We start from the raw sequence: 15,487 nt of genomic DNA, 5'->3' as shown, positions 1-15,487 counted from the left end.
CTCCTCCACCCCCCCTCTTCTCTCTGTCTCTCCCCTCTCCCTCTCTTCCTCAAATCAGAGTAAAGTCAAGTGCTGGAGGAGAGCAGAGGAGAGGAGAGAAACCTGAACAACGCTCTCACTGGAGTATTTCCCTTTTGCCTCAGCAAAGGAAAGAGGAGGCTGTTATTGTTTCCATCCTCCTGAATCATCTTGAGGCAGACTGAATGTAAATGATGACTTTCAGGTCACTTCTGCTTCGGAATAACATCCCTTCTGATGTTTTCATTAAATCCAAGGTATCACTTGTAGGTTACGTAAAACATCACCAACAGCCACACAGGACCAACAGTGTTTTAAAAAGTGTCTCCATTAAACACCAGCCTGTTATTTTTACACTTTGGCCACTTTAACTCCTTTAATAATTGAAGTCCAACACGATTTGACTGGAGAGTTTCTAGCAAACTAAAGGGGGGGATAGATAATTTATGGCCATTCCCGAATAAGAACTCTGGGAGTTCACCGTTCCCATGCGAGACATTTAATGGTGTGTTAGAGCAGGAGGAGGAGGAGGAGATCTGTGCACACACTGGGTGCTGTATGGCCTCACTCGGGTTTGAAAAGTCAAGAAAAAAAAAGAACTCTGCAGGTGTGTGACTGTGTTTGCCCTGCGAGCTGTCTTGATTATTTATTGTAGCTTTAGGGAAGTGAGTGTGCCGGTGCCAATGGGATGTCATATTTGTGTGCTGAGAGGGATTTAGCCATGCGTAGCTCACTGGAGCTGAAGTCACCGTGTCTCTCTCATGCACAAACACAAGCTCTCAGAGGGCAGCCAACAGGAGCTTTTTTCGAAAAAAAAAACTCTTAAAAGTTCCAAGCTCATGTGCTGAGTCACCTAACAGCTATTACCTCTGCACATCACGGAGGGGGGTTTCTGTCTGCATGCCAAGAAGAAGGCCTCTCTCTTGTGGATGCGCACACCAACCTCCCCAGCCTCGCCGAACTTGAGAGCGGATATTGCATTTCAAGTTTGTGGCGTCAAACGGCGAGAGACCGTGTCTGCGAAAAGCGGCGCGCTAATCCAAAGCCTTTTGGAGCGGTGTGGGCAAGCGCGGATGCAGCGAAAAGGGAGTGGGCGTGAGAGCGCATGTGGGCGGGCGGCGGAAGCCAAAAACGGGAACACGGTGTGCTGCCGCCGTAAAGCCTCGGCACCCCTGTCAGAGCCCGCCGTGGTATCACCCACGCCGATGATACGAGCTGTGTCCAAACGAGATAAACTGGGGTGGGGTTGCACAGAGCGGGGGGGCCCAGCTTCACCTCATGACCTCTGAAGTGCTACCTACGGCCCTGCTGCCTCAACACGGCCACCACTGCACCCTGGATCCGGTGTCGAGCTGAACTTCACGTCCAAATCACCCAGCTGTTACGCAACCCATCTCCCACCCCCACTGCCCGTCTCTTTTTTCCCTTCCTGTCCTCAAGTCTCATCTCAACCCCCCTCTGACTGCTTCTCCTTTACACCAAACTGTCAAGTGTATCTCCAGGAGCACAAAAAAAAGAGACACCAGCAAAGACAGAGCCAGCGAGAGCTGCGTGTGAAAAAGGATGTTTGATCAGGGCGGTGTGACGGCAACATGGACCCTGAGAAACTGTGGTTTTCCTGCCACATATTTTGAAAAAGAACTGCTAATACATGTGATGAAAAGTGCTGCAGCTGCAAACTAATGGCACCGAGCCGGAGCACTAATGAACTTTCCACAGCATCTTTCAAAGCTATACTGAAACAACACACAGATACAGCGTTTGGCTCGCATCCCCCCCGCTACAACGTCCTCCTCTCCCTCCCCTCCTTCCTCTCTCCGCTTTGAATCTCACACACTCAGCCCATTGGATCGTTTTTAATCCCTATCATCTGAAAGCGAGATGTATGCCAAAGCAACCATATGGACATAAACCGCCCCCGTCGTATCCACACACACACATTTACACAGTAACCCGGATCACACGTGCAAAGCGGGCTGCATACAGTATCGCGCGTCACCAAAACAAGTTGTGTGTGTGAACCCCCCGCGTGCCGAGCCACGTGTGAGCAGGGGGGGACCGGCCCACTTCCTACGGCGGCTGGGAGGGGAAGGGAATCCAATACGGTTAATTGACAAAGCCGAGCCTTTTACATAACCGGCAGGCTCTGTCTAAGTGGTGGTGTCAGAATTCCCCCCGGCGCTGCTTCTGCTCGCCTCTCTCCCCTCCCTCTCCATCCTCCTTCCATCTCGCCTCCTCCTTTCCATCCCTTCATGGATGTTAAACCAGCAATTCCCATCAGGGCGAAGAGAAAACGGCAATCAGAGCGCTTGTTCTCGGCTAAACAGCTGACCAAGTGTCCCTTTTTTCCCCCCCACCCCCCTTCGTCTCTCGCCGTGGAAACCAGGTGTGTTCCCAGCATCTGTTACCATGGCGCCGAGGGAGAGAGCGACGTCTCCTGGGTGACAGGTAAACGCAGTTCTGTTGACACACCTGCACACACACACACACACAGCTCCTCACTCAACTTGAAACAAACACAATCAGCAGAAACTCCACAACGTACAGATATATATAGATATATTCATTTTAGAAAAGAAAACAATGGTGCACATACAAAAAAGCCCATTTTAAAATAAAGAGGCACACCTGTAAACAGAGATGACAACACACTTGGATCAGTCTGAAGTAAATGAAAGCCTTTTAAAAGACACCAGATGGGCTTTTTTCGCATTTCTGGAGCTGCCTCTTGTTAAATTAATCTCAAGAGGAACGATTTTTTTTTGAAAGGATTTCAATCAAAAACACTGATCCAGGTCTGAATGACAGCAGTTTCAAGTTTGCATACGGAACTGATTCATCATTGAACGTTATCGAACACTCGCTCGAGAAATGCTTCTGGAGGTTTTTTTTACACAAGCAATCCCAGTGAAGAGTACATTCTGTCCCAGACTTACAGTACAGTGAGTTGATGGTGATTTCACATTGCAACCAAAAACCCCACTGAGACGCTGAAAAATAGACGTCATGACGATGAAATAAAAAAAAAAAGGCAAGAAAGCAGGATGTAAAGTAAATTATTAAAGCATGTTCTTATCTGACATTGCACGCCTTCCAGCTCTCGTCTAACGACTTTATGAATTTAACTTGTTTTTGTTAAAGGGCTTAGAAGTGATGATGACACACCAGCCTCGTCCAGACAGATACATGCATGTCGTCAGGGGTTAGTAAAAAAAAAAAAGAAAACAAACATGAGACCGTGTTTCTTCGTGATTTCTCCCATTTGCACATGTACCTTCTTCTAAAAACATCCGTACATTGCATAGAGATCATTCATGTCTACTGCATGTTACCATTCAAAATGTTACAGTTAAAGCCCTCTGCAAAAACAATCACTATGGAGTGGTGGAGTCACTAAAAAAAAAAAACATTTTAACTTAAACATTTGGAATATAAACTATTGTGGATTCTTCTTTCTCCAAAAGCAGCAGCCACACTGTCATGCTGCGTGCTTATTCAGATGCTATGATTGCATGTTTCCCAGCTTGATAAATGACTTTTGTTTACAGTGCAAATATGTGCTAATAATGCCTTTCGTAAAAAATAAAATAAAATTTAAAAAAAATTGCACTTTCTCACGTGCACAGCAACTTCTAAAAATTTTTTGCAAACTTTGCTGCTCACTTTTTTAAACAACAAATATGTGTAAGGGATGAAAAACGGATTACTGCACATGTCAGTTATTTTGTTAGCAACAAAGTGCTAATATAATCAAGTTAGCACTTTGAATATCGGCAGTAAACAGCAGCCAATGCAACTCCTGCACTAGCTCAACTTGGTCTAAGGCGTGTTATGAACCATTTAAACTCCATGAGAGGGTGAAGCACATACAAAAAAAAATAAATCCTAATAAATCAATGAGAACACATGTCTGACTCATGGAGTCATTTCAAATGATACCTTCACCCAAAGAAATCAATAAACATTCATTGGAGAGTCAAAATCGAAGCAGACATGTTAACACAAGCGGTGATCTCTCAAGCTCTCATAGAGAGTATAAAAAGTAATGATAACTGTGTGATGCTGGCAAAAAAAAAAAAAAGAAGGGACATCTGCGTTTCTATTCAGTTGCATCGTGTGTGTTGAAAGGCTATAGGGGTTACATGGTCCTCAAGTACAGTAACTGAAAATTAAAAAAAAGACGCTAGAGAGATGCTAAGAAAGGAAATAAAACACTTAAGATCCAGGAGTGTGTGCTGTTATACAAAAACCAACTGTGGTGGCCGGGAACAGGGTGTGGAGCTGCTCTTAAACGTTACGCAAACAGTGTCCCAATTCAGGGTCGGATCTTCTACAGAGGCCTCTTGACGGCGAACCAGAACCAACCCAGGCTGCCTTCACTCCACACAGGTGCTGCCAGATGTCCATGACGTTCTATCACACGAGCTGGCGGACGTACTTGGTCGATCGTAAACGTACGTTTTCTGCACATTATCTTCAAAACAACAATCTGAATGTAGAAATCTGGTCACATGGTTGATCACCTGAATGTCCCATTAAAACTGGGGTAGGCAAAAATCTTGGATAAAAAAAACAAAATAACAAAACTCCCAAATAGCCAGAATTTAAAAATATACAACCTTCATTTGTAGCTTCACCCAAGAATTCTCCATCTAACCCAATGCGCCACCACCTCCTCCTCTTGCTGCCAACTCTGTACTGTCTCACCTACTGTGGGTGAAAAGCCCTGTGATTGGCTAAAATCTCCCATCATTGGCTTGATTTTTCAACCAAGAGGCGGCGCAGAAGTCTAGCTTCCTCTCAAACCAAATGAATTACGATATGCTTAAAGCTTATATAGAGTTCTATCCAATGATGCTAAAAAAAATAAACAATACTGCCTACCCGAGCTTTAAATGTACACCTGCGTGCAGTGGGTTCCAGGATGCTGAGCTTACAGTGGTGGTGCCCTCCAGATTCAAACACATTTGACAATCCTCTGATGTAAAACAGGCCCCGTCAGCCAAGTCCGAACACATTTAGTCTGTTTATGAAGTCTCTCGAGCATCCGGTCCCTCCATTGGGATCCAGCTGCGTTAACTCTCCCGTTCGGCGCACCCGATTGGCTGAGCAGCATCAGCAATGTTCGATTGTTGTTCATTGTTTTCAGGTCTTCTGGTCCTGCATGAGATCTGTGATCGGCTCCTTTGGTTTCTCGGTGAGCGGCAGTGTGGGGCTGTAGGTGAGCGCCGAGCCGTTGGGGGAGAAGGGGTGGAAGGCCAGGGATGAGGGTTTGGTGGGGCTGCACAGACGATGGAAGCGCTGCGAGGTGAAAAAGTCACAGTTAGTTTACTGTATAACGCTCCTAAACACTCTGAATTCATCTTTTGTTGTGTACATTTCAGCTTCCTCAGACAAACGTAAATGTGCTGGTCCTACCTGTGGCAGGGTTCCTGGGGTGGTGATCAGGGCGTAGATGGCCCAGATGGGAAGCAGGGAGACGGATGAGAGGGTAAGTAGCCAACCCAGGACGGTGGCCCAAGCTGGAGCGACCAGTCCTTTCCCCAGGTTTAGCGGAGACCAACGCACCAGGGAAAAAACAAAGGTGGCCTTAAGGAGAAAAGAAAAAAGGACCACACATTGGAGAAACTATTTATCATGCCATTACACAGAAGTAGATCAGGTTTACACCGCAGGGCTACTCGCTAAACGTCAACATTTGATGCCAAAAATGACAAACACAGTTTAATTGCAGCTTGGATTGAACACCTCTGAGGCAGCTACTTAAATAGCTTTCTGTGGATGAATAGCTGGTTATTCACTTCCTTGCTGGTAAGAGGTAGATTAGAAGGCTGCTAATACTCTCATAATATGAGACTGGCAAACAGCCTGGCTCTGCCAAAACACCTCGAACTCCCCACAGTAAACACGTAAAACCTCCCTCAGCTGAGATCAGCTTGCAGATTACGTCTTTTTTGACACTGGAGTGCATTTAGAACCCTGCCAGAGGAGCTGAGGGTTGCTTTTCCTGCCGCAGTTGATATTAAAAAACACAAGCATCCAGCTGATTTTTGCCGTCGAGATACAAGAAATACTAATTGGTATGACGGAAATCCAGACACATCAGTGGACTGCTTGTCGGCTGAGGTTCAGTGCTTATAAAAAGCATCCACCCCTTTTTCTCTTTTCATTGCTTTTCAATATCAAATCATGTGCAATTTGTTTGGATTTGTTTTTTCATGAGAAATTACAAAAACATCCTGTTGTGGCAAAGTGAAAACAGATGTCTACAAAGTAATGCTAATTAATTACAAATATAAAATAAGTCATTGCGTAACTTTCACCATTGAGCAGGTGCATGTTTGGCTGCGATTGCTGCATTAATCCTGTGTGAATGTGTCTCCATCAGCCTTGCACATCTGGAGTTTTCCCCCCATTCTTCTTTGCAAAACTGCTCAAGCTCAGTCATGCTCAGGTTCGATGGGAATGGTGAGTTAATAACCCTTTTCAAGTCCAGCCATAAATTCTCATTTGGCTTGAGGTCTGGGCTCTGACCTGTCCTTAAGCTGTTTCTGTGTAGCTTTGGCTGTATGCTGATACTTGACAATGATGCTGCCACCACCGTGCTTCATGGTAGGGATGATGGGATGAAGATGTGCAGTGTCACACCAAAGAACCTTCTTCCATTAGACTTCAGAGTCTACTACGTACCTGTTGGCTAACTCTTGTCAAGATTTGCTTTTTCCCCCAACAGTGGCTTTTTCTTCGCCACACTACCATAAAGTACACTTTCTCTTCCATCTCAACTACTGAAGCTTGTAAGTCCTTCAAAGGAGGTGTCTTGGTGGCCTCCCTCACTAGCCTCTTTCTTGCATGGCTACTCAGTTTTTAACTACAACCTGCTGGAGGCATATTTACACTTGTTCCACTTATTAATGATGGATTTTAACTGTGTTCTGATGGAGGAGGTTTCCTATGCTTTTCAATAACCTTTTAAAGGCTTGGAGTGTTCTTATCTTCTCAATGGTGTAGTAATGGTATAGCCAGAAGTACTAATTTATGACTGGACCTTCCAGATAGAGGTGTATTTATACACTTCAGTCACTTTCACTGCACTCCGATGGTCTCCAGTTTCACTCATTGTGTGACTTGTAGCAACAACTGGCAGCACATTTGTTGAATTAGATGAGAAACTTCCCATAGGGTAAATACTTGTGCAATCACTCACTTTGCATTTTATAGTTTTAATTATTTTTTTTTACATCACTTTAGAAAAATCTGTTTCCATTTTGGCCTGGCAGAGTCTGACAAAAAAAAAGTCTAATTAAATTGACCATGATTCAATTCTGAAAAGTACTAAAAAAAAGGAAAACTTCCAAGTGGGACTTTTTATAGTCACTGTGGATGAGCTGACAGGCCGAAGGTGGAGTTTGAATGAAATCCCAACACTGCGTTTAATTGCATTCTATTTCACAGCATGCCGACACTGAAGAGTGCGAAAGCGGGTCAGCGGGGAGAGGCTACTCACAGTGCACACGGCCGGGGTCAAGTATTTCCAGCACAGCTTGAAGGCAGGCGTGGGGTTGTAGCCAGTCATGTCCCTGATGTTGGCGCAGAAGCGGTCGGCTCCTGTGGCCAAAACAAGAGCACCGTGAGCTTTGGTTGCGGTTCAGTTTGACATCATGGTTTGGTGGCGGTGGCCAAAATTTTGGTTAGAAAACTTTTTTTTTTCTCCCACGACAGCGGAAAACACAAGAAAAATGCACAAGACCCTGACAGGGAAACAAGAGGAAGAAAACATGTTTCTGTTTTGCAGCAACAGTGAGGGGAGTAGTTGTGTTTATAAGATAGGCATGGCTGAAAAGGTGGCAGAGCCAGATTTGATTCAGAAACAGCTTGCAATTCTGAAGGTTGTTATTAATATTAGATAACTATAACCTTGCCATTGCTGCAAAAGGCTGTAGAATTAATCTCTCCAAAGGAACGAGGAAACTTTGTGACACAAACACAAGGTGATCAACATTATTTTTTATGTCTCGTGTGTTTTTTGGTGACTTTAAGCGTCCCTCTTTGCGTAGATCATCTTCCCTGAGTTTCTAGAATTCTTCCTCCAGCAGCAGAAGAGGGTTAGTGGCTGTCAGAGTGCTTAAAAAACTGTAAATTCCCACAGCCATAAAAAAAAAAAAGGGGGAAAAGGTGCAGTGGAGTCCTGACCGCCGTGTTACCCAGTCCACTTAAAAACCCCTCTGCGCAGCTCGACTGCTGCACTCACCTACTGCTGGGAGAGTCATAAAAACAGACTTTGCCGGTATTCGTATGCACCCACACGCACACATTCTCTGCCGACACATCCAGCCTGTTCGTCATCTCCTGCAGTGGCACGACTCTTTTTGACGTGTCACAACTTTTCCGGCTCCTAATTCTTCACCAGATATAAAGTTAGCCGTCTAAATCCCGATCGCATTGTCCCGATGTATCTACGTGACACATTCCACTCATCTCGCACTTAAACAAACAGTGTTTTTGGAAATGCTTTGGAGCCCCATGTCTGGCTGGGATAGGGGCTCCCTGGGGCCGCCAGACTGAGACTGAGAGGCGACGGGGCCCGGGGGCTGATTTAGGGCCCAGAGGAGACAGACAGGGGCCTGGCTAGGAGCCAGTCTCCTTACAACAGTGGGTAGCTGCAGCCATGTTAATATACTGTCTACTGAGTCCAAGTGGAATGCAGGAGGAGGGGAGGAAGTGGACAGCTCGACTGTGTGTGTGTTCATCAGATTTCAGGAATTACATTCATTAGTGATAAAAAAAAAAAAAAAAGTTTTATGTAGATTTTCCATATGAAATGACAACCATCAGCTCAAGATTGTTTTGGCATTTTCTGATTTGGCAGAAAGTGAAATCCTATTGTCTGAGCTCCAACAGACTTTAATTAAACTCAGACAGAGAGAAATAGGCTGCTAGGAACTTTTTCCATTAAATTAATCCTAGATTAAAGAAAGAAAAAAAAAGAAAAGAGGAGGAAATGAAGTGAGGTGACAAAGAAAAGGAAAAGAGGAAAGGAGGATAGGAAATGAAGTGGGAGAGGAAAAGAAGTGTAGAAAAGTTGAGAAACAGGAGGGAAAAGAGGAATATTATGAAAAGGAGAAAGGAAAAGAACAAGAAGAGAGGAGACAAGGAAAGGGAAAAAGAAAGAAAGAATGGAGGGAAATATAGATATACAGAAAAGGACAAAGAGCAAAGATGAATAAGGAAATAGGAAAAGAAAAGTGACGAGGACAGAAGAAAGGGAGGAGTGGAGGAAAAAGTGAAAGAAAACTGAGAAAAGTACTGAAGAGAAAGGGAAAGAAAAAAGGGGAAAAAACAAGGACAGAAAATGCAAGAAGAAGATAGGAGTGAAAGATTGGAAAATAAAGGAGAGAGTAAAAAGACATGAAAAAGTAAACAGAGGACAGAGATGGAAAGAAACAGGAGGAGAAACAAGAAAAAGAAAGCAAATTAGAGAAGGAAAGGTTTCGTACCGTAGACCCAGCCGATGGCCAGAGACTGGAAGATGGAGAGAAGCAGCAGACTGGCTCCACTGCAGGAGAAGTGGTCATAGATCTGGAACACATAGAGGCCACCCTGCAGACCAACACAGGAGAAAACACTCCATTACTCTATATCAATAAACAGCCCGGAGGAGAACGTACACAACCTGAGCGAGACTTACCGGCGTGACCATGACCAGCCCAACCAGGAAGCACACGATGCAGACCGCCAGCAGCAGCAGCTCCCTGCGGTGGCCTCGTCTGATCACGTGAGGGTACAGGTCGGCCACCGACGTCATCAGGGCCTCCAGGCTCACAAACTGTGTGACAGAGGGGGGAGGTCAGCATGTGTGCTCACTGATAAATCAGTACATCAGCGGCATTAAATGCAGCTTATCAAACGTGGTGTGACTGTACCTGTGTGTCCAGGCCCAGCATGATGATCATGAGGAAGAAGCAGACGGCCCAGAGTTGGGGAACAGGCATCATGGCTACGGCTCTCGGGTAGGCGATGAAGGCCAGGCCGGGCCCTGAGAGGACAGAAGGAAAACACAACAACAGAAAGTACAAGTTACTCATAGTGTATATGAGGTATGTTTCACATTCTTCTCATATTATAAACGATATTACATAATAAACCAACATGTTACTTGACTAAATATGTATAAAAATGAAAGAACACCCTAATTTCCAACAGATAAGTTGAGGTCTTTTGTTATTACTTTAGGTAAAATGGTTAAAGTAAAACTCATCCAGAAAGTTCTGACGATAAAGATAAAACAACATGTATTCTCAATGCTGGCTGAAGCAGAACATGAACTCTTCATGTAAATCTTTAAATACAGGTCACAAATATATAATTTCCTGTTTAAAAAAAAAGCTCAGTAACTTCCTGAAACAGCTGCGCATGGTGGTTTTTAACAAACGTTTTGTGAACTGGCTAAATAGTGGATTTGTTGGGGACTATTTTCAGTGGAGGATGAATACAGATTTAGCCTCTAGGGGGCATTGTAGAGCACCACTGTACACAGGACGAGCTTAAAATAAACCTTTTAAACAGGTTAAACGTCCAACAGTGGTGCTCTCAGTTTAGGTTTTGTTGACTGAACTGTAAAGACGGCTGCGAAATAGTTTGAGTTCCCAAATTTTGTGCTTCAAAGCGCTGGCTTTTAATTGTGTTAGCATTAGCTTCTAATGGGACTATAATATCTATATCTGGGAGGACTGTTTTGTGTGACGAGATTTTTCTGTTTCACTGATAAAATGAAGAAAAAACGATAGAATCAAAAAAAAATAATCTAAATAAAAAATTAGCCAGAGTGCGACAGCTCGGAGAAACTTTGCTGCTGAATCTGAACCCATTTTTTAAAAACACCATCTCCTCACTTCTTTCCATTGCAGGAACTCGGAGCAGACACGAGGCTTACACCCATTAATCAGCTCTTTCAATCTTTCATTTTTGTTTCTAATAGTTCTGCAACAGCTTGACCATGACGTCTATCCCAAGCGTGACTGGACGCAACTCTACTTCTATAAGCAGGTACATAATAGAACAATGGTGGGAACCTGTCGGCTGCTGTGTTGTTATTTGTTATGTCTGCATGCATGGCGAGTTTTACATTGTTGATGGCGAGGACTCAAAGAGGAGTTAAACCATATAGCAATTCGTCAGGAGTCGCAATTTCTCCCCTGAAAAGGCTCTTAAAGAGGTTCTACACAGCGGTCCATGCACAAAGGTGTGGCACAACTTCCTGCAGTGGAAACCCTCCCTCCATGTAAACACCCTGTTTCACCTGATTGGGCCACGGCGCCTATGTCCACGCCCTGCTCCTCAGCCATGAAGCCCAGCACCGAGAAGATGGCGAATCCTGCCAGGAAACTGGTGGCGCTGTTCAGAAGGCACAGCAGGAAGGAGTCCCTGGAAACACACAATGGCATTCATTAGGCGCAGGGCAACTTGAATTTGGAAATACATTTTAACACGAAAAGGAGTGGTACGCCTAGGATTAAAGTGTTGTTAGGAAAACTGCGCAGAACCCAGCGAGGGTTTGATTCTCGTACGGCGGAGCTCTGCCCCTGTTACGAGCCAAGAGTCAAGTGCTTGGCTTCCTCCGTGAGTGTGCATGAGGGAGTCGTAGAGTGTGGGAAACATGGCAGCGAGGGCTTTTCTTTAAGGTGTGGCTGTATCACTGTGTTTTCTCTGTCCATTCCAGCCATTCCTTCTGGAAGCCATCTGACCAGCAGGGAGCTCACATCTTACATTTCAGTGAATATGGTTTGTCTGAGTGGAAGGAGACGCTGTGTGGCGGCTTTTTGTGCGGTTGTGTGTGTGACAAAATGTCTCACTTGTAGCAGTCATTGTTGTATTTGTTGTAACTGCCCAGGGCTGTGAGACTTCCCAAGCAGATTCCATAAGAGAAAAATATCTGGGTCCCTGCATCCATCCATACCTAGAGAGAGAGAGAGAGAGAGAGGAGAGAGTGAAGGGAGAAAATGAAAGGACAGATGAGAGGCAGCAGGAGCCAGCTGATATCCTTTATCTGTCTGCTCTTTAGGTTAAAAGGCAAGTCATACACGCTACACTCACTTAGTTCACAGATAACCTGATACAAAAGATAAACCCTGGGTAGATGTGTGTTTTTCCAGACTCTTTGGATTAGGGGATGTCTCTGTGAAAGTGCTGATGCTGTAAAATAACTCCAAAGAAGAGTGGAAGAAAAAAAGCCACTACTGAGTGTATAGAGAGTGCAACAGAAGTGGTAGTTGGACCCAAACAATTCCTTCCTCAATGAGTAATATTTCCGTGCTTCTTTTGTGATTGTTCCCGCTGTATTTAATTTAAATACCTTCATGCTATGAACCCTGTGAACTCTCAGCAGTATTTTGGCTCCTGTCCTCATTTCTTCACTGCAATATAAAGTCCACGGAAACAGCACAAGCAAGGCTGGATGCAGAGAGAACTTCAAAATGTTTTATGTGCAGCATGACACAGTTATAATGCCGTAAATCTCTATAATGAAAAAATGATTTCGGAGAATTTCGTTTGACAAAAATAGGAAAAAAACCTGGAATCAACATGTTTACAAAGTGCCCATAAGTTTTGCAAATACTAGAAAAAAACAGATAAATATTTCACTACTTTTAATTTGTTTCCACCCTTGTCCCCGATCTGCTCTCTATAAACACAACCTGCAGTTCATTCCAGTTCATTGAAAAGTCCCTGAACTTTTGTCACATGACGGTTGTTTGCAGCTGAGTCAGTAACGGCTTCTTAGTTGCTGAGGAGTGTATTTTTTTTTGTTTTCTACAGAAACTGATTACTTCAAACGGCTTGCGGTTTTTGCAAACTTTTAAATAAGACATGTAAAGTTATTTTTTTGAAATAGCACGATTTTTAGCTTAGATTTGCTTTTTTTAATTGAAGAAACTTACATTAACATATAATTAGTTCAAAGAGTGACGATTCTTTATTGTTTTGCAGTTTTTTGCTATGTGAATGCTGTAATTTTTTGTTTTTTATTTCAAAAATTATAAATTAACAAGCCTTTAAAGCCTACCAGTGGGTTTGGGGGTTCTGAGGTTACAGTATTTTCATTCACACAAACTAAAAAAAAATAAAATTAAGGTAAAGTAACGACTGAAGCGACAAAGCAGCTTCCTCTGGTGGTAAAATTGTTCCTTTTGTTGACTATAAACGCTTCATTTCTGGTCTGTATCACACTGGTCCTCTAAATAATGGAACTTGTGCTCTGCATGAGGGCCCACCTGGACATTTAAAACAGACTTTTGCAGATCAAAAAGTCCACAAATTTAATCTCACCACCATAAACAGTCCTGCCTACTGTACTGTAGAGCAGACAATTCACCTCCTCACCTGACAGAGTGGCGCCCTACCTATAAGAGCAGCCATACCACCTGCAAGAACGACTAGAAGAATTTCCTCCAACATGACGTTTTTTTGAAAATATCGTGGCGTCTAAAGACATATAAATTGTGCGCTGTTTGTGTTTTTGTACCTGTGGGTCGGCCAGGCGGGTGTGGTTGGGTTTGAGGTAGTAGACGATGCCCTGCATCGCTCCAGGCAGAGTGGCACCGCGCACCAGCAGCACAAACAGCATGACATATGGGAATGTGGCTGTCAGGTACACCACCTAGAATGTACACACAGCGAGCGGGGATGTGGTCAGGACGGCTCGGAGAAAAACAGGAAGGATGTGACGGTGATGTCCTCAAACAGTGCTACTATAAAAGAGAACCCTGGAAAGTTGGGAGAATTAAAACCTGTTGACGGACGGCGGTGGAGCCACAGAATTAATGCGAAAGTCGGCCCCTTATTTCATCTGATACATTAAAGGTGCGGAAGCGTCACGTTCTGTTTGCTTGCATCAATCATGAGTTCAAAATAAGAAACTCAGAGTGAAACTATTTCATTCTAGATTCCAAATTATTTTTCCACTCGAACAACGTCACTGGGAACGTTTTTAGGAACTGCTGGGCAACACTTCCTGCTTTCGTACTTCCTGATGGCAGCTGTGGCTCAGATGGTAGAGCGGGTTGTCCACTAATCACAACTTTGGCGTGTGAATAGAACACGAGCAGAGCTTCCACATAATTGTCAAGGAAATTTATAGTGCACTCTAGATATCTGCAAAATGTTTTAAAAGACGTAGGAGGCGAATACAAATAATATTCTACTGGAGGGATCAAAGAAGCTTCCTTTGCATCATTGTAGTGAACACACAACAGGACAACTCAGGAGGCTGGATGAAAACATTCATGTATTTAACACCTGAAGTTTGTTGCAGAATGTTCCCATGACCTGCTTTTCTAGAAACTGTGGCTAAATGCTCTAGTTGCTGCTCCTTGTTGTTACCGGCAACTTCCTCGTCACGTAGCGGGGAAACCAAGCCGTCATCGCAGCGTTTCCTGCTCACCTTTCCGGTGGACTTGACTCCCTTCCAGACACAGAAGTAGCAGACGAGCCAGACGACGGCCAGACACAGAGCCAGCTTCCAGTTGATCGGACCCAGCTCGTCCAAACTGTTGGACAGGCGGAGAACTTCCCGTCTAGAACACACACACACACACGCTGCTGTTAATGCCTGCTGATATTCCAAGATCAACATCTCGATCAATGCTCTGAGGATAACACACTCACTCCCAAAACTCCATGACGGGAGAGGTGGCGTTGTCGGGCAGGCCGGTCACGTTACCGGTCTGGTTGTGTCGGTTGAACAGGACACACGCCTCTGCAGGAGAACAAACACAATAGTTAGCTCTTTGCACAGCAGCCTCACGCTGACAGCAGCTTTTCATTTTCTGCTTTTACTGACCGGTGTTCCACGTGTTGTTACAGTGCGACCACGGCAGCTCCGCCTGGAAGCTGTAGGACAGGTAGAAGAGAGCCCAGGCCAGGATGACGATGTAGTACACGCAACCGTGCAGGATCATCACCTGGCTGGCGTAGCCGAGTCCTGCAGAAACACAGACGGGAACAGGGTGTGTTGAGCTACACAAGCAGATGGTATCTTTATCTAATATATGGAAGATAAAGAAGCTTCAAAACAAGCAGGCACACATTTCTGTTATCAGGTCCACTCCAATTGAGTTTCACATGAAAGCCTCCACTTGTTGAGACACTCGACTTGCAGCCCACATCAAGTATATCTTCATCAGGAATGAATGATCGTCCTATGAGGCCTTGAGTGGGTTACAAAGTGTCAGCTGTTTGAGTAAACAAATGGCTGTTTGTTGCGTCCGCTAATGAAATTCAGGCCTTAATCTGATGATGGTAAATGTTCGAACCAGGGAGGAATTCCTACAGAAGCATGTCTTTGTCTGTGTCGGATTGAATAATGTGCCTGGGGAAGCAGTCCATAAACTCTACGTGGTGCAAAGGCAGAGTTTGTCCCTGCGCTTAAACACATGGCCTTCACACAACGAGCTGTCAACTAAATATAGTG

General features: G+C 44.5%; 1 protein-coding gene across 1 annotated transcript; it reads right to left on the bottom strand.

Moving 5' to 3' along the window:
- Positions 1–2,611: 2,611 nt before the first annotated feature.
- LOC103357370 (sodium- and chloride-dependent GABA transporter 2-like) lies at positions 2,612–15,033 on the bottom strand (the record flags this gene model as incomplete). The annotated part of the gene is made up of 12 exons (XM_008281913.1): positions 2,612–5,319; positions 5,437–5,607; positions 7,526–7,626; positions 9,516–9,618; positions 9,707–9,844; positions 9,942–10,054; positions 11,318–11,442; positions 11,871–11,974; positions 13,541–13,675; positions 14,459–14,591; positions 14,683–14,773; positions 14,858–15,033. Coding segments are annotated over 12 exons (1,546 nt in total), but the record flags the coding sequence as incomplete, so codon positions are not given.
- Between the last annotated feature and the right edge of the window lie 454 nt (positions 15,034–15,487).

Source organism: Stegastes partitus, unplaced genomic scaffold (assembly GCF_000690725.1).
Source record: "Stegastes partitus isolate 25-593 unplaced genomic scaffold, Stegastes_partitus-1.0.2 Scaffold250, whole genome shotgun sequence".
NCBI classification, from domain to species: domain Eukaryota; kingdom Metazoa; phylum Chordata; class Actinopteri; family Pomacentridae; genus Stegastes; species Stegastes partitus.
This window is presented reverse-complemented; position numbering and strand designations above follow the sequence as displayed.